General features: G+C 42.6%; 1 protein-coding gene across 1 annotated transcript in view; it reads left to right on the top strand.

Moving 5' to 3' along the window:
* The first annotated feature begins 11 nt into the window (after nucleotides 1-11).
* Nucleotides 12-19,898, top strand: part of TTC13 (tetratricopeptide repeat domain 13) — a 79,926-nt gene continuing 60,039 nt past the window's right edge. The window contains exons 1-2 of the mRNA XM_041748499.1: nucleotides 12-421; nucleotides 17,155-17,249. Of these exons, the coding sequence (XP_041604433.1) occupies nucleotides 145-421; nucleotides 17,155-17,249 (372 nt within the window). The 5' untranslated portion in view covers nucleotides 12-144. The remainder of the gene's footprint in view (nucleotides 422-17,154; nucleotides 17,250-19,898) is intronic.

Below are 19,898 nucleotides of genomic sequence, written 5' to 3'. Positions count from 1 at the left end.
CGGGCCGAGCTGGGACTACAACTACCAGCAGGCAACGCCATCCCCCTTCCCGCCCCCTTGCCACGGCCCACCTGCCCGCCGCGGGTTCAGGCTGAGAGGCCGCAGCGTGCGGCGAGGGCCGCCGCACATGCGCCTTGAGGAAAGATGGCACCTGCCGGCTGCTGCTGCTACTGCTGCTGCTGCTGCTGCTGGGGCGGCGCTGTGGCCGCCGCCGACGCCGTCCGGCGCGTCCTGGTGCTGCTGTTGCTGGGGGTCCTGTCCGCCGGGCCGCGCCCGGGCGCCCTGGCCACCGAGCACTACTCGCCGCTGTCCCTGCTCAAGCAGGAGCTGCAGCACCGGCAGCAGCAGGAGGCCCCCGCAGGCGGCGGCTGCAGCCCGCAGTCCGGGGACTGGGGAGACCAGTACTCGGTGGAGTGTGGCGGTGAGTGGGCGGCGGCGGCGGGCGGGCGTGCGGGTCGCGGGGGCGGCGGGGGCGGCGGGGGCGGCGGGGCCGTGGGGACTGCGGGCGGGCCCGGGCCTCGCCGCCGCCAGCCGCCAGCCGCCAGCCGCCGCGCGGCGTGTTCCTGCGGGGCCGGCCCCGCCGGTGTCATGCTGGGGCCGCTTCCCGCCGCTCGCGCCCGCGCGGCTGCGCGCCCTCCTGTCGTAGCCGCCGTGGCGAGGGTGGCGAATGGGGAAAAGAGCTGACAGCGTGTCCCTGCGGCCAGAGCGGCCCCTCCGGAGGCTGCCGAGTTGGAAGGGTGGACGAGGAGATGGGCCCCGAGGGGGCCGGGGCAGCGAGGGAGCGACGGACGAAGGAGGCCCGGGCCCCGCGGTGGGGCCGGTGCCCGGACGGCGGAGCCCGGAAATCGGGTTTTCTGACCTCCCGGGTTGCTGCCTTGTATTAAACACGACCTCTAAAAATCTGATGCCTGAGAGAGGAAGGGAACCAGAGAGCGAGCCCATTTGATCTGCTCGTTGACCTCTTGCTTCCAGCCATTGAAGACGGCCCTGTGACCTGCCCGTGTCTCCAGAGGGCAGAAAGGGCCGCGGGCCTCGAGCTGTGTGCCTGGGATCATTCCTGAGGATGGGCGCCGTTGCCCGCACTTCAGTAAATCGCGGCAGATGCCTCAGGAGCAGGCTACGTGTCCGCGGTTTCTTTTGTTTTGTTTGAGATCCTCCAGTGGGTCTTTCACCCTTCCCATCCCTCCCCTTCCTTTCCCCTTGCCGTCCTTTTCCTCTTCCCCCGAATTCCCTGAAGGCTTTGCTCATTGAGCTGGGTCTGCCCAGCTCCCCAGAAGCCGGCTGGTTCCTTCCACGGCCTGACAGCAGCGTTCTTTACTATTGTGTAACTCGGAAGACAGTAAGTATTTTTTGAGTTGAGATGAAATGTCAAAGATTAGCACACTCTGATTTCCTTTAAGCACAATCTGACTGCCTTAAGGAAGCCTCACCCGTTGGAGGGTATGTGACTTCTTTATTTTGTGGTAGGCCTTGGCTAGTAACGGTGTAAAAAGCATGGCCTGCGTTGCAGGGTGGGAAAGGGTCGGCTTTCACCCCTGACGCCCTCTGTGACTCTCTGAACAAGCTAATTGCTTGTCTTTGCAAAACTGCCTCCTCTAAATTGAAGACACTGTTACCTAATTACAGGGTTTCATCTTCTTCTCAAGAATGCTGTGAGGAAAGTGAGAATAGCCAGCACATAGGGAGTGCTTGCTGTATGCCAGACGCTGTTGTAAGAACTTTAGGTTGCTTAGCCTCTTCTCTTAAATCTGTCGGCACACCAGCCACTACTTCATTGAGTGGTAACTCCTTTTCCTCAGATGGGGAAACAGACACAGAGAAATCACCCCTTTCTTGAGGCGCCACAGCTGTAAAGGGAGGAGCCCAGGCAGTTCGACTCCAGATAAAACCTTGTCTTAGACCCCCAGTACTTACAGGTAGGAAACCACATTTCTAGTATTTGCCAGCCTGTGGTGCGTTATTATGTAAATCTTCATTTGCCTTTTCCTCCTGTAGTCGTGTGATGCTCACTGGTTCAGGGAGACCCAGATTCTAGGCAATGGAAGATACAGATAAATTTCTTTCTTTCTTTTTTTTTTTTTAAATTATTTATTCATGAGAGACACAGAGAAAGAGGCAGGGACGTAGGCAGAGGGAGAAGCAGGCTCCCCGTGGGGGGGACTCCGATGCAAGACTTGATCCCAGGACTCGGGAATCACGACCAGAGCCAAAGGCAGACGCTCAACCACTGAGCCAGCCAGGCGTCCCTACGGATTGATTTCTAGTATGAAATTGATTGATATTCTTGACCTAGGTGGATCATTTCACTTTGTGACATCAGGCTTCTGCCAGTGTTTGATTCCGTATTTGAGCCAACTCTGACCTGTATCCTGCTTTTCCTCTAGATCATAAAGGTTTTCATGAACTAAGTGTTTGGAGAAATTCTTCTGTCCATTCTACCAATTCCCTCATACGTGGAAACCATCATCTAGTATTCTCTGCTTCAGAGGTTGAACGCTGTATTATGAGGTTTTAAGCATAATTTATTCAAATGTTTCAAATTTTTATTTATCTCCCCCACGTAGTACTTATTTTCTTAGTTTGGAATTACAAGTGTGCTGTTACAAATGTGTGGCCTGAGTCTTTGAGCCAGCCGCCCCTGGGCCAACAGGAATGTCCCGTAGCTGCTGACAGGTGCGAAAGTGGCTTCGCTGCTGCTGCTGTCAGCCCCAGTTAATCATTCTCAAAAGCAACTGCTTATGCTACTTGGCACTCCAGCTGTTTCTCTTAGCTTTACTGGCTGCGGTACGTGACAGAAGCCATCTCTATCATGGTAGCGACTCCCAAAGTGTCTCTCATTTCTCTCTCCTTGTCTTGGACAAGTAGGTAGAAGCTGGGCGCTATGAAACCTGCCCCGGTTCCCTCACTGTCCTAAGAAGAAGAGATGTAGGAACAAATTCAGGCTTTACAACCAATCGTATCGTAGCCCAGGGGCTCATGTTCTGAATCCAGAATCCCCTTCTGATCAACATAAGGGCCACGATAAGTGCCAGGAAGTAGATCACGCCAGTTCTTCAGAGCCTCACCATCTGTTAATCGTATCCTCATCCCTTGCTGACCTTTCCAGCCACAAGCCTGCCCATATCAAGCCAGTCCCTATACAGGGGACAGATTAGAAGCCACTTTTCAGAAGTCTTCCCACAGCTTTTGGATTCTAAGTCTCCACACCTTTTGATGGCTGCGTGTGTATTCTCTTAAGACAGAACCCCTGGTGATTATAGAGCCACAGACAACAGCTGGTGGGAGGGGAGCCTGTAGGTCTGAACACAGCACTGGCAATGGCTGATTGTGCCGTGTGGACCACCATCACATGGAATCCAGTGCCCCGGGAGCAGCCGCATGCTCAGTGGGCTGAGCCCCGCTGCGGTCCAGCTGCAGACACAAGCATGCATGACCCAGGCGCCAGGGCTGACTGACTTTGCCAGGCCGCCTTCAGCTTTCTCCTCCAGCACAATTTTTACCTTTTATTTGAAAGGCATGTATAACCACAGATGTCAGATCATCTCTGTTTTCCTGTGGGAAAAATAATTTACTTTTTTGTTTGTTTGTTTGTTTTTAGGATGCTTTACTGCACCTAGTACTTTGGACTATTGAGCTAGAATGGATCTGTTCTTTCACAGGAAAGCCATCTGTGAGCCTGCTACTTGCTACTTAGTATTCTGGGCCTTGGGGATATAGCACAGCTGGCTGATTTGCCCTAGTGAAGTTTGCGTTCTGGTGGGGGAAGAGATCAGTGTTTAGTAGGCCTACTGATAGGTGCCTTGAAGAGTAAAATGTGCTGTGCTACTTTGCAAGGGGGCCAGGGAAGGCCTCTGGTAAAGTGGCATGAACAGAGCCCTGGACAGAGTGAGCTTTGGAGAGATCTTAGAGATGTCTTAATTTGACACCCCAGTGTTGTAGATCTAGTGAATTAAAGTCTAGATAAGCTGAACCCTGTCTGTTGATTGAAGACTTCATCTCTCTCTCTCTTCTCTTCCTGTGAAAGCTAACTGTATCTCATTCAAAGGTGGTATTCATCTGGTATTAAATACATCTACTTGTTCTTTACAAACTAAGATGTAATAGTTCAAACGTGTACTACTTGTAATTGTTTCAAAATACTTTTGGTTTTTCTTCTTTGAAAATATAGTATTTATAAGAACAATGACTCTGATTTTTTTTCTTTTTATTGCCTTTTTTTTTTTTTTTTTAAGATTTTATTCATGAGAGAGAGAGAGAGAGAGAGAGAGAGAGGCAGAGACATAGGCAGAGGGAGGAGAAGCAGGCTCCAAGCAGGGAGCCTGCTCCAGGACTTGATCCTAGGACCCCAGGATCACGCCCTGAGCCAAAGGCAGACGTGTAACCACTGAGCCACCCAGGTATCCCTTTACTGCAGACTTTTGTCTGCTCCTAAGTGAGGTAGTCCTTGTACTTAGTGTCTTTATGGTACTTTATGGTACTTTTGAAATGGCCACCTTCATCTAGCTGGCAGCTTTAGCACTGCCTATATGCTTAATGCCTCAATCAAGTCAGTGATTTACAATCTGAAATAATTTTCTTTAGTGTATTGAAATTAATTATCCAAGATTTGAGCTTATTTTCCCACAGTTCTTTGTGAAGAAAAGAGCAGTTGTGTCTGATTTGGGAGGTGTTAACTGCCAGAAAATTAAGGAAGTAGTTACAAACCTAACTGTATTTTTGACAGCCAGTAAGACTTGAAGATTGTCAATATATCTTTCTTAATGGAGGAATCAGTTATATAAATATGTGACATAGATCTTACAGCTCACTTAAATCATTACTGTGCCTTAGAGGTGGCAGGGAATTGGTAGAGGAACATTTTATAATGAGAGTTATTTCCTTTTTTATTCTGGCTATGAGGAAGTTAAGGACCAAATGTTATGCTAAGTCATGGTAACTGTGGTAACCCTATTATATTTGCTTGATCCTTTTCCCCTAAGCCTTGATTTTCTGTGTGTGTTAACACATATTGTTTTGTGGCAGATCTCCTCCAACCTTCTTTAAGGTACACGCAAGTAAATTTGCTAGCTTCTTTAGAGTGCAGAGACTGAGGCATAGAGTGGTAAAGAGATTTATTTTTCTCCCCCAGCCCTGGCCACTGTGGCATTGCCTGAAGGATCCTTGCCTCTTTTGCTTCCTGAACAGCATCTTTCAGAAAGTTTTTGGTTTAGGAGTTGCTTTTTGTAGCATGAACCGTATGTTGATGATAGCTGTGGTATTTGCATACTCCTTAACTTTCTCAAGTAGATCTGTTGTTATTAAGAATTACATTTACCTTTTAAAAGACCCGTACCCTGGTAGACTTGTTCAGCTTTGGTTAGTGAGGGTTTGTTTTCTTCCTCCCTCTGGATGAAAGATATATGGCCTGGGTTTTAGAACCTACCTTGGGGGGAACTTGCCTGCAGGAAGTGGGAGAGCGCTTTGTGTATACAGACTCTTCAGGAAGTTAGTTCTACAGCGTGTAGACATGGCTTGGCTTCATTGCGCTCCCTAAATACTTGGCCAACTGACATACTTTTGAAGCTTCCCCTTTCCACAGTGTGGTGTTTTAAAGAGATCATCTTATCCTTTTGTTTGGGCTTGTTACCTTACAGATAGAATAAATGCAAAATTTACTAAAGTTGCATAATCTTAATACTTTTCATTTTGGCTTAATGCTTTCTAACATTTTCCTTCTGTTTTTTATTTTTACCTTTTACTGAAATGTGACATAGATGCAGAAACATGTATCACAAGTGCTTACTTCTTGACTTTTCACAAACTGAACAACCTAACTAGAAAGAACCCCAAATACATAACTACTATCTGTTTTTAAGCTTGCTAATAAAGTCTCATTCCATGTTACCCTAGTATCATTTGGAGATAATTTTGTATGACTATTTCTGGCTTAGTTACCAGCACAGTGGATTTGCTCCACTCGGGTGATGATGTTCCTTGTGTCGACACTCAGAAGTCCTGGGTCAGATGATCCACCTCTTCTGCATGGAAGAGCAGTTGAGTACTCTTCCGACCTTTTTCCACCTGTGTTTGGGGTGTTCCAAATGACTCTGGCGGTGCCTGGGTGGCTCAGTTGGTTAATTGTCTACCTTCGGCTCAAGTCATGATCTCAGGGTCCTGGGATCAAGCCCCATGTGGGGCTCCTTGCTTGGTGGGGAGTCTGCTTCTCCCTCTCCCTCTGCCTTTCCCCTTGCATGTACTGTCTCTCAAATAAATAAATCTAAAAAGTGATTCTGTTCCCTTTTCACTAAGGGTTTCACATTATCACCTAGATGAGCTTCAGCTTTCCCAGTAGAACTGATGATATTTGAAAGCATGTGTAGGTATATGAGAAAGTGTTCAGCTCTTAAGAGGATGTGCCACTTTGAGCATCTGATGTGTGTTCAGTCCATGCTACAACCCCAGGCTGTGAGTAGCCTTTGCAGCTAAGGCTGGCTGCTCACTTTGCTGGCTCTAGCACCCCCCCACCCCTGGTTCTGTTCTGGATCAGTGCCACATCATTTGCTTTCCTGCCTCTCTTTCCATTCTGTGCAGCTGACCAGCTCCTTTTCTTTTGGTTTTATACATTTTTTATATGTGTTTATACTTTTGTGTGGGTTAGTACAGCTTTGATCAGATTATATTCATGCTTGGTTATAAAGCCATTCTGTCTCTTTAAGATGGCTTTTCAGATCTTTGTTCTAATGGATTAATTATATGTTGACTTTATAATCTCATTTCCAGTGGGCAGCCTTTATTTTCAAGTTGTTTTATGATAACTTACACATCTCATACAGATGAATAATATTTTGTTAAAACAAAAGAAGCATATGAATTCAGAGGAGGAGAACTTTTCCTCTTATTACTTTTCCTGCTATTACATTCTAAAAGAAACTTACCACTTGGGACCATCCACCACCTTGTGATGTACAAGGTCCTCGACAGTGGTTGTCTTACAAATGCAGAAATTGATGAAAGCAGACGCAGTATAATTGATCCTGCCTAACGGCTGCTTGGCCTTCAGGCAGCTCCTCCAGCCACAGTGATGCTTGTTGCTCTTCCCAGGTCACCCTACACCTAGGACTAGGCTTGCCTGACTTCCAAGTGCTAACCCATCCATGGGGAAAGCCGAGTCATCCTTGTTTTCAGGTGAACTTGGCACACTTTTATAACTGGAGCAAGGTGGTCAAGTGGTGAGTGCAGCCAGCTGCTGTTAAGCTCCTTATAAAACATCTTCCTTTAGGAATTGGCTCTGGGTTTGCTGTTAGCAAGGTTTCAGTCATTTTTACCTGCAGACGTGAACATATGGCAAATAGATGGTACTTCCCAAACCACTGTCTCCTCTCCTTACTATGAGGTTATTTGATTTGATTGAGAAGGAAACAATCAGAGAACTTCCACGCTTCCCCACCATCATAGAAACAACCTACCTGCAGCTCTGGGGATAGCTTTTGCCTCCAGGGTGGGGTTGTGGGAGCCACCACTGAGTGTAGCACTCTTCCTGTGCGGGAGATCTCATTCCCTCTCTCCTCCCATCAGTATACAAATGTCTGTAGTAGCTCCTGTCCTGAAAAAACTAGTAACAAAGACGGGACTACACATCCGTCCATCCACCTCTCATCTCTGGTTCCTTTACAACAGAATTCCTCAAGGGAGATGTTTCTAGGCTCTGTCTCCACATTGCCAATTCTTTATTGAACCTACTGCGGTCAGCTCCTTATGTCTCTACCAAAACCGATCTTCTTAAAATCAGCTGTCTGTGGGGTTTGGGAGGATAGGAAAGAAGTTTGATGGCATTGTTCTACATAAACAATCTCTTGTTAGGACCCAGCATTGGCAAAATGAGTGGTGACAAGTGGACCATGCATCTCTATTGGTGTGGTGTCGTAGAGCAAGGATGTGGCAAGTTTCAGCTTTACAGTTTGTCTTGTGACCGTAAACACATCCATTAACACTGAGCTCATTTCCCCATGCGTGTGATAAGCCTAAAGTATGTTCTACCTCCTCAAAGAATGGAAGACCAAAGGAAGGAGTGTTGTGAGAGCATTTTGAAAGCTGTAAAGTGCTATGAAAACCAAAATAATGTTAAGGAAAGAAGGAAGAAGAAATGAACAGAGTGTGCCTGGTTGGCTCAGTTGGTTAAGCATCTGCTTTTGGCTCAGGTCATGATCTCAGGGTCCTAAGCAGGGGAGCAGGGGGAGTCTGCTTCTCCCATTTCCTCAGCCCCTCCCCCCATATACATGCTCTCAAATAAATAATCTTAAAAAAATAAATGAATAAGAAAACCCTCCAATAGTTTTAACATAGATATGTGTACAGTGAACCCTCAAACGATGTGGAGGTTAAGGGCACCAATCCCCCCACACACCATAAAAAAAATATCCGTGTACAGCTTCTGATTCCCCCAGAACTTAACTACTACTAGCCTACTGTTGACCAGAACAGATAGTTGATGAACACATGTTTTGATATTCTGTATCATATACTGTATTCTTAGAATAAAATAAGCCAGAGAAAAGGAAATGTAGTTAAGAAAATCATAAGGAAGCTGAAGTACATTTACAGTAGTATACCATATTTATGTTAAAAATCTGCGTGTAAGAGGGATCCCTGGGTGGCGCAGCGGTTTGGCGCCTGTCTTTGGCCCAGGGCACGATACTGGAGACCCGGGATCGAATCCCACGTCGGGCTCCCTGCATGGAGCCTGCTTCTCCCTCTGCCTGTGTCTCTGCCTCTCTCTCTCTCTCTCTCTCTCTCTCTATCATAAATAAATAAAATTTAAAAAAGATTTATATAAAAAAAAAAAAAAAAATCTGCGTGTAAGAGCACCCACGCAGTTCAAACCCCTGTAGTTCAAGGATCAACCCTACTAACATTTAACAACCATTCCCTGTGAATTGTGGGCAGTATATCTTCTCATAAAAGCCTTAGGAGGGTATGAGGTGGTAGTTGTTCCTGTTTTACAAATGAGGAAACAAGCTAAGAGGTACAAAAGGATTTGCTCAAAGTCAGCCAGCCAGTGAGGCATCTGATGGGGGGTCAGACTGGCTCCATGGCCTGCGCTCTCAACTGCTCTCTTGCTTTGCCTCCAAACTAATTGTTCTTCCTCTGACTTCACGTTTAATTAGATTTCACTATAAAAGCTGGTTCTTTGAAAATACTGTCTAAAGTTTAGACAATTATCTAGCAAGACTCATGAAAAATGAAAAATATTTGACATTAGGGATAAGGGAGTATAATGGAAAATGAAAATCGTTGTAATAACTATAGCTTTATGGCAAAGATGTAAAACAAGTGTTCTTCAAGTAGTTCTTTTTTTTTTTTTTTTCTTCAAAGGTTTTGTTTATTCATGAGCGAAGCAGAGAGAGAGGCAGAGACCCAGGCAGAGAAAGAAGCAGGCTCCCTCTGGGGATCCTGATGGGGGACCCAATCCTGGGACTATGCCCTGAGCCGAAGGCAGACGCTCAACCACTGAGTCACCCAAGTGCCCCTGATAGTTCTTTAGAAAAGACTTGGTAAATTACCAACTTGGTTTATCCTCCTCCTCTTGAATGTCTTGCCCCCACCAGGGTCAGCTCTTTCTTCTCCTTAGACTTAAGCTTCCAGAGCTGTCATTGAAATCCTGCCTCCATCTCCTGTTTACTCATCTATTGTAAGTTAATGATTATCAAATTCATATCTGTAGTTCTTATCTTTCTCTGGAATTTCCTAACTACAGGCAAGACAGCTTCTAGTTTAGTGTCTCCCAAGCACTTGGCTCTTGACTGGACTCTAAATAAAACCATTCTTCCTCTTAAACTTTCCATTTCCGTTCATGGCACCCCACCTTCTGTCACTACACAAACTGGAAGCCAGTGCTTTTGTCCTCTGTCCATGCCAAAGTTTTCTCAAAATCCTGTCCTTTTTACTTATGTACCTATTTAGAGTCTGACCCTTCCTTTTAACCCAGTAGTCTCTGTCTTTGTTTGGACTTTTGCTGTAGTCTCCCAGGTGGCTTCCCTGTTCTCGTCTTCTGGCTCTTCTCTCCTCACACGACTGACCGTGATCCTTCTTTTGCTTCAACCTTCGGTGGATTCTTAGTATCAAGGAAGACAGGGAATGAATGACCTGGACACCAAGCTTGAGCAACAAGAAAAGGAAATAAGGGAAATTGGAAGCATTGCCTAGAACAAAGTCAGAATAAGTGAATTAGAAACAGAGCAACAGTGGAATCAATGAATAGATCCAAGAGTTGGTTCTTTAAAAAAGAGTAAGGTAAATAAATCTGCTAAGGCTAACCCCTAACTAGGAGAGCAGAAACAAATGTATATTAGGAATGAGGGATTGTGTGGACTATTGTAGAGGCCATTAGAATTAAGACATAGATGTGGAGAAATCCCTACTAATAAGATTAAAAATATGGATCAATCAATAAATGCCCAGGAAAAAAAAAATGCCCAGGAAGATGATCCAGAAAAAAAAGATGAGATTCTGTATTGTGTTTTGAGACTATTTCTGTAGTCTTGCAGGGCTCCTGGGTGGCTCAGTCTGCTTTCAGCTCAGGTCATGATCTCGGGATCCTGGGATTAAGACCTGGAGCTCCCTGCTCATTGGGGAGTCTGCTTCTCCTTCTGCCTCCCCGCACCCACTCCGCTCATGCTTTTTATATCTCTCTCAAATAAATAAATAAAATCTTTAAAAAATATAAAATAGGGGCATCTTGGTGGCTCAGTCAGTTAAGTGTCTGCCTTCAGCTCAGGTTGTGATCTTAGGGTCCTGGGATCAAGCCCTGTGTTGGGCTCCCTGCTCAATGGAAAGCCTACTTTTCCCTCTCCCTCTGCAGCTCATCTTCCTTGTGGGTGTGTTCTCTCTCTCTCTCTCTCTCTGTCAAATAAATAAATAAAACCTTTAAAAAATAAAAAATAAAAAATAAAAAATCTTATTTGTATTATCTGAGCAAAGAGGAAAACAGAAGCTATTCCTAATTCTGTGGAAACTTATACCATCTGAATACAGATAGTTGCGTTGTTTATATAAGATAAAGCCATAGTGAGCTAAAAATTTTTAGATTGAAGAACAAATTTAACCTTCTGTTCAAGACAACCCTGTGTATGACTATAACAAACTGTTTTTCTTTCACAGACCCTACCAAACCAGGAAAAAACACTGATGCCAGAATTTAATATAGTTGTGAGGGCAGGGGTGGGAAGAAAGCTATAAAATAGTTATAAAAATCCTAAGTAAAATATTAATAAGCTGAAGCCAGCAACCAGTTAAAGTAATGATGTGCCTTGGTCAATTAGAATTTATATGAGAAGTACATAGATGGTTTGACTTTTAAAAAAAATGTAATTAATCACCTTAATAAGTCAAAGGAGAAAAATCATATGATTATTATAAGGACATTTCCAAAAGCACTTGATAAAGTTCAGCCAGCTTTCCTGACTTAAAATTTTTGGTTTTTGGTAAAGCAAAGAATAGGAGAACCCTTCCTTTGTTTTTGTTTTTAAAGATTTTATTTATTTATTCATGGCAGACACAGAGAGAGGCAGAGACACAGGCAGAGGGAGAAGCAGGCTCCATGCAAGGAGCCCGATGTGGGACTCGATCCCAGGTCTCCAGGATCACACCCCAGGCTGAAGGCGGCACTAAGCCACTGGGCCACCGGGGCTGCCCAGAACCCTTCCTTTGTATGGTAAAATACATCAATATTAACCCATAGCCATGTAGAGCATCTTCCCACTGGATGCTTATAAATGTTAAATAAAAATCTTACCAAAACGAGGAAATTCTGGATCATTAAATGAAGTATTAATGTCAGGAATAAGCAGTACTAGTATTGAGTACTTTCTTTTGATGTTTTATCTAGTAAAATAAGATGTTAAATGAGTATAAATATTAAGAAGACCTTGATATTGTTACGTTTAAATGACACAATTACCCACTGGATAAATGGAAACATTAATAGAGCTGTTAAGAATTCAGTTATGTAGATAGGTAAAATATTCAGCTCTAGCCAGTTAAGGCAGAGGATTTACAGTATGCTGTCTTTCTGCCTGGACCACTCTGCCTGTCTCCCTGTCTGCTGGCTGCCCATGGACCTTCACCTTTAAAATCTGAAACCTTCCTTAGGTCTTCCTTCACTCTGTCTGGGTCAGATCTAGAACCAGACTGCCTGGGCTCAATCCCACCTCCACTGCTCTGCTAGAGGGTGCCATGGACAAATTACTCAGCCTTTTTGCCTCAGGTTGCTTTTCTTTAAAATGGGGATTAGAAGTGTGCCTGTACCCTGTTAACTCTGTCAGGATGAGATGATGCTACTATTCAAGTCCTTAGGAAACTGTCTCTACTGCTTCCCTTGACCATGCTGTAGTTTGTAAGTTCTCTAAGTTGCTGTGATGACATTTCTGTGTGATTTTGATTCCTGTTCGTTTCCTTCATTGAACTATAATCTTTATATAGTAGGACTGGGGTCATTTCTAGTGTTGAAGACCACTGAGCAGTGAATGGAACATAGTAGATGTTCAACAAATATGTGCTGAAACAATGATTATCCAGCAATTTTCTTTTTAATCACAACAAATTTGAATGTGTAAATTCTATAGAAAAATTGTAAAATTTCACATAGGTTAATAAAAGACATGAATAAGATTAAATTTTGTAAAGAAGGCAAATACTCCTCCACTCACTAATCTACAGTTTTAACAGTTCTAATAAAAATCATTGGGGGTTACCTAGATGGCTCAGTAAGTTAAGCATCTGACTCTTGATCTCACTTCAGGTCTTGATCTCAGAGTTGTGAGTTCAAGCCCCACGTTGGGCTCCACACTGGGTGTGGAGCCTACTTAAAAGAAAAAGTCATAGAGAGACTTTTCTGTTTTGGAACCTTAACAAAATGATGGAAGCTTATATGAAAGAAGAATGTTGATCCAAAGCCAAGAAACTTTTGAAAAAAAAAATAAGACTTTGCTTTACATTAAAATGTATGCATTTATTATTTTTTTTTTAAGATTTTATTTATGAGAGACACAGAGAGAGACAGAGGCAGAGGGAGAAGCAGGCTCCATGCAGGGAGCCCAATGTGGGACTCAATCCTAGAACTCCAGAATCACACCCAAGTGGAAGGCAGACACCAAACCACTGAGCCACCCAGGTGTCCCAAAATGTATGCATTTATTAAAGGGGTATAATATTGAAACAGTATGATACTATTCAAGTCAGATTAAGCAGATCATTATAAGGGATTAGTCTAGAAACAACAACAAATACAGGTTTATTGTAGAGAATTAAAAATTTAAAGATATTAAAATATCAGTCTAAGTTTAAACAATGCAGAAGGAAATTAGTCATGGGGGAAGTGCTTATATTGTTATATTAAAAGGGCAAGTTACAAAGTAGTGTATCACCTTCCATTCTCATTATCTAATGATAACAATGGTAGCAAACATCTTTTAGCTGCTTCTCCCTGCTAGAAACTGTACCAAATACTTTACTTTTATCTCCTTGTTTAGTTAGATCTTCTTGTGTTATCATCCACTCTGAAGTGGAATACTTTCATTGACCCTGTTTTACAAATGAAGAAACCAAAGATTGATGAGGCTGGGTCAGTTGGTCAAAGAGCTGGTAAATACTGGTAGATGACAGGAATTCAAACCTAAGCCATCTGATTTCAGAATTGTCACCCTTAATTACATTAATTGCACCAAAACTTTCACAGTGATTCTCAATGTGTGGAAGTATTCAAAGTGACTTTTATTGGGGCACCTGAGTGGCTCAGTTGGTTAAGCATCTACCTTTGGCTCAGGTCATGATCTCAGGTCCTGGGATCGAGCCCCAGGTTGGGCTCCTTGCTTGGCGGGGAGTTTGCTTCTTCCTCTCCCACTGCCCCTTCCTCCTGCTTATGCTCTGTCTCTCTCACTTACTCTCTCTCAAATAAATGAAATCTTAAAAAAAATAAAAAAACAACTTTTATTTATGTTTTGTGATTTTTCTATGTTTTCTGGACTGAATAGGAATTACTATTGTAATTTTTAAAATATCAGTGTCCATGTAGATTGGACAGTCATCTGTCAGAGCTATTGTAGTTAGATATGAATAATCTCAAAGATTCCTTTCCAAAAAAGTCTGGAAACAGACCCTGGTGACTGTAATGTGAAGGTGGTGTTCAAATTGATGTCAGTAAGTGGTCCTGAGATAACTGGAAAATAGGCATTCTTCTCTTTATCTTAGGCCAGAAGAGATCAAATCACATAAAAATTAGCAAAGGAAACACATAATTTACAAAAGAAGAGATATAAATGGCCAATAAGCCAAAAGTTTGGTCTTGTGAGTGCTATTTTCAGATTAGGAAGAGATAAAAACAGAATACTCTGAGCAGAGGGAAACAGACTGTCCTCTACACTGGTAGGTAAGGAATGAAACTATTACCTACTGGGTGGGAAATGGGGCAGCATATATAAAAGGTCTTTTTTTTTTTTTTTTTAAGATTTTATTCATGAGAGACAGAGAGAGGCAGAGACATAGGCAGCGGGAGAAGCAGGCTTCCCACAAGGAGCCTGATGCTGCACTTGATCCCGGACCTCGGGATCACACCCTGAGCCAAAGGTAGATGCTCAATCGCTGAGCCACCCAGGCATCCCGAAAGGTCTTACCATCATTTACAACCTCTGCCTCAGCAATTATATTTGTTAGGATTCAATTTAATTGCCAAATTGGGGGAATTTACAAAAATACAGGTCAAGCATACTTCTGAAATGCTGTATCAAGAGATATTAAGAGAGAAAGGACATCTTAATTACCCAAAGATAGGGGTATGGCTAAGTTTCATGGAAGGGAACGCTGTGCAGCTCCTTAAAATTATACAGATGGATATTTATTGAAACTGCAATGAATTCCACTAAATGGTTAAGCCCACTAAATGGAGGAATCGGTAGAAGAGAAGGCCACGTGTATACAACGCTTAACTGTAGTGCTTAGCATATGTTGTCAGATACTAGCTTTAAAAAGAAATAGGTTATAAATTATTATATACCCAACTACCTACCAACAACCATTACTGGTTCTTGACTCTTGTCAGACTAAAGCCTTTCTCTTGGTTCCCAGACTCCCCAGTCTGAACACTCACTTCCCAACCTTGTATTTTCCATTTTTCAACACCAACTCCTTCCAGCCAGGGTTGTCCGCTTACTGCCCCTTTGCATTTTATCTTTGTACTTCTATATACAGACTCATCCCACCTGGAATACCCGTACCCTTTCTGTACCTCAGTCCAAATCTACCCACCCTTTTAACCCACTTGTGCCTTATGAAATTTAACCTTTCCAACTTCAGTAATTGCCCCCATCTGGGGCCTTTTTGGTATATCAGGTCTGGTGTCCAGTTGTTAAGACAGACACAGACACAAGTGAGAATTTATCTCAGTCAGTTCTCATGGCCTCTTGAATGTAATTTGATGCTCTTTAATGACTGCTGAATTATATCATACCTTTAAAAATAGTTATTGAGGAGCGCTTGGCTGGCTCAGTGGGTAGCGCATGGGACTCTCAGTCTCAAGGTTGTGAGTTCAAGCCCCACTTTGGGCATGGAGCCTACTTAAAAAAAAATAAAAATAATTTATTGAGACAAAATTCGCATAACGTATAATGATCTGTTTTCCAGTGAACAGTTCAGTGGCATGGAGTACAGTCACAGTGTCTTACAACTACCCCAAAACATTTCCATCACTCCAAAGTCAGCTCCCTTACCCACTTGGCAGTGTCTCCTCCTTCCTCCTCCAGCCACCAACGTGTATTCTGTTTCCTTGGATTTATGTATTATGGTTATTTTGTATCCGTGGAATCATACAGTGGGTGACCTTTTGTGTCTGGCTTCTTTCACTTTCGTTTTGGAGGTTCTTACACATTATTTGTATTTTGGGAGTTCTTTCACGTTGTGATATCAGTATTTCATTCTTTTTTAAATTTATCTTTAATATTTGAGTATTTCCAAATATAGGCAAGCATTTCAGATGTCGCTTAGAGTGAATTCTCCCAATTTTGAAATTCTTTTAGTTAGCTAAAATATAGATGTAGATTTATTATTGCAGGAGGAAAGTGTTGACTAATTCATGGTGATTGTGGTCCTTCCTTCTTTTTTTAAGGCTGAATAATATTCCACTGTATGTATACACCACAGTTTGTCTATCATCTATTGATGGACGTTTGAACTGTTTCCACTGTTTGGTTAAATAGTGCTTCTATTTGAAGTGAAGATGCATGTATACATACTTGTTTGAGTCCCTGTTTTTAGTTCTTTGGGGTATATACCCAGGAATGGAATAGTGGGACTGTATGGTAATTCTGTGTTTAACTTTTTGATGAACCAGTAAACTGCTTTCCATAGTGGCCTCACCACTTTACATCTTTATCAGCACTGCACAAGCGTTCTAATTTCTCTACATCCTTGCCAACACTTGTGGTTTCCCATTTTTGGAAAAAATATAGCCATCCTTGCGGGCACAATGTGATGTCTTATTATGGTTTAATTTGCAGTCCCTAATGAACAATGGTGGAAAGCATCTTTTCATGTACTCAGTGGCTGTTTTTTGTATCTTTGGAGAATTGCCTATTCCAATTCTTTGCCCATTTTTTAATTGGGTTGTCTTTTTGTTGAAATCAAGAGATATTTGTATGTTCTGGATACTAGACCCTTAATATTATACCTTCTACTTCTTCTTTTTTTTTTTTTTTTTAAGATTATCGTTTTAAGTAATCTCTATACCCAACGTGGTGTTTGAACCTACAACCCTAAGATCAAGAGTTGTGCACTCTACCAGCTGAGCCAGCCAGTCACCCCTGGCCTGTCTTTTAACATTAGATCTCCCTGGTTGACTTTGTTCTCCCCTTTATGATTTTTTTTTAAAATCCATAGTAAATGCTGCCAGGTAGGAGATGTCTAACACAGGGATCTTAACAACTACTCTATTAATGACTGGTTATGAGGATATTTGGAAACCACAGAATGTTACACAGCTTCGAAGAGAAGGGTAGGATGACCCTTTTGGTGTTTCTTGCTTTGTCCTTATTTTGGTTTTGTGGATTCTTAACATTATAATTCATAGTTAGACACCTAAGAGGCATAAATTTAAGGTGAGGCAAATAACCAGGAATGTTTGCTTTTCAGAGTCCTCCTTTTTGAACTTCCATGACTCAGACTGCGAACCCAAAGGACCACCACCCTGTGACTCATTGCTTTCCCTCAACACTGAAAAGATTCTGGTATGCATCTTCTATACAACCTAAAGCACAATAATACTGGTTTCAAAAGGCGAAGGTCACTTCTATTTATCAACTAGGAGTTGGTTCTAGTTGGTTCTACTTGGATAAGATAAAGATAAGTCAAGAAAAAAAAAGATAAAGATAAGTCATCTGGTATTTAGTCACATTGAATTATTATGACTTGTGAATTGGATGGTAGATCATTCTAGGTCTCATCCTTTTTACTTTTAAGTTCTAAAGAATAAAGGGAGATCATGGCTGAACGTTATTTCTGGAAACCTAATGTATTTGAAGGTAGAATATGATCTTATTTTTCCAGCCTTGCCTGTGTGGATATCTTTTATGTTTTTAGTTATCGATACCAGCTAAGCTGTATAGGAGATCTCTCTACTCTGGGGATGAGTACCTGGTGCTGTGTAACATCCGACTCTGCCTACCCATGTCAGATGTCAGCACCTATGATCCTCCAGCCTTGCTGCCTCAAGGTGGAGGGCTCTGTTTTTTGTTCACACTTAATTCTCTGAAGCTGTGTTGTTCTTTCAGTGCCCAGCATTAACATATTGTTTCTCCAGATTTTTCCCTTCAACATCAATGTAGATATTGTTTGCTTCTTTCATTTAAAATTTCCCCTTAGGATACTGTTTCTTCTTCAGAGAAAGCTTTGCCTTTCCATATAAGAACTACTGAAAAAAAGTAGAAATTGCAAGCTAAAGAATGATCAACAGATTTTACCTCATTCACTGCATAGCAGTCAACTTGATATATGGAAAAACTTGAATTAGACTGGTCTCAAACCAGAATGGGCTATATTGTAAAGTAGTGAGTTGACCATCACTAAAAACACTGAAGTAGAAATTGGGCAATCCCCCCCACCTTGGATATGCAATTATTAGATTCTTAGAATTATTAGGGACCTACCTTCTTATGGCTAGGAATTCAAATATTTTCTGTGTTGCATTTCTAGTTTAGGATAGCACTAGCTAGTAACCAATGGGAGAAAGCTCACCAATCTTGACCTATCATTTTCCCTAGGTTGAAAATATGGGAGTTTGACTCTTCATTTCTTCATTAATTCTCCAGATATTTATTTTGCACCTATTATGTGCCAGGCGTTTGCTAAGTCAATACTGGGACTACCACAGTGAGCCAGCTAGCCTTAGTCCCTGTGCTTGTGACTCCTAGTCACTAACCAGATAATTACACAGATAAATGTAAAGTATAGGGAAAGGTCAACATAATCTCCCTTAAGTTAGGGGGATCCGTTAGGACAGCTGTCAGGAATTGAAATGTAATCAGGGACATGAAGGTTGGGGTGGAGTTAGTCAACCAGTGAAGTGGGGCTGTGTACAAAAACTTCCTGGGTCGGAGCTGCTCATTGCTGTCCACAAAGGACATCTATAGATCTGGTATTAGAAGTGGGAAAGACTCTTTTTAATCAAGAAATTAATTTGTCCATACTATACTTTCATGCCCATGCTATATTTCCTATTTCTAGTAAAATAAAAAACACTTAGCTCAGATATGCTCTTCAGTATACTCTTGATGCTGTTTGGTAAATGCTTTCTTTTTATGGGGTTTCATTTTTATTCTCTTCCTATATCTTTCTGCCCAAAGGCTTGACAAATGAGAGACTCTCATTGAATACTGGGTGAAATAATATTTTTTTAAGTACTAAAAGCATTATACATAGACTGCTTTTCTTGGCTCTAAGCAATTTATTAAGCAGAAAAATCTTTTGCATCTGCCCGCTTGTCTGTGACTATCTGACAAAGAGGAAACACTTGTGTCTGGTAACACCCAGGTGTGCCTACTGTGATGCTCTCACATATTGTTAAATCTGCTGCTGCTTAAATATGTCCCTCAAGGATGCCGCTCTAAGGCTTCCCATCGCTGTGTGGCAGCTCCAGCTATAGAGCAAAATGAGAAAGAACTGATAGAGTTTCTCTCTAGTCATCAGGATGTTAGTGGAAGAAAACAAGTGTTAAACATTCCCACAGTAGTAGAATTTTCAGATGTTACATTTTGTCTGGAGTCCTGAATGGAATGAAGTGAGCATTCATCCTGACATGGGATGCCCTCCTGGCCTATAGTTTTTACATGTGTTTTAACTCTAGAGATAGCTTATTCTTGACCTGTTTTGTTTATTTATTTTTTAATTTAAATTCAATTGATTAGGGATCCCTGGGTGGCGCAGCGGTTTGGCGCCTGCCTTTGGCCCAGGGCGCGATCCTGGAGACCCGGGATCGAGTCCCACGTCAGGCTCCCGGTGCATGGAGCCTGCTTCTCCCTCTGCCTGTGTCTCTGCCTCTCTCTCTCTGTGACTATCATAAATAAATAAAAATTAAAAAAAAAAAATAAATAAATAAATTCAATTGATTAATATAAAGCATATTATTAGTTTCAGAGGTAGAGTTCAGTGATTTATCGGTTGCATACAACACCCGGTGCTCATCACATCACATGCCCTCCTCTATGCCCATGACTCAGTTATCCCATCCCCCACCCTACTCCCCTCCAGCGACCCTCAGTTTGTTTCGTATAGTTAAGAGTCTCTTACGGTTTGTCTCCCTCTTTGATCCCATCCTGACCTGTTTTATAGGCAAACTAAATACCACGCTATATCTGAACATCAGTCTAGATTTTGAGAGT

This window comes from Vulpes lagopus, chromosome 3 (genome assembly GCF_018345385.1).
Source record: "Vulpes lagopus strain Blue_001 chromosome 3, ASM1834538v1, whole genome shotgun sequence".
In the NCBI taxonomy this organism is placed as follows: Eukaryota; Metazoa; Chordata; class Mammalia; order Carnivora; family Canidae; genus Vulpes; species Vulpes lagopus.
This window is presented reverse-complemented; position numbering and strand designations above follow the sequence as displayed.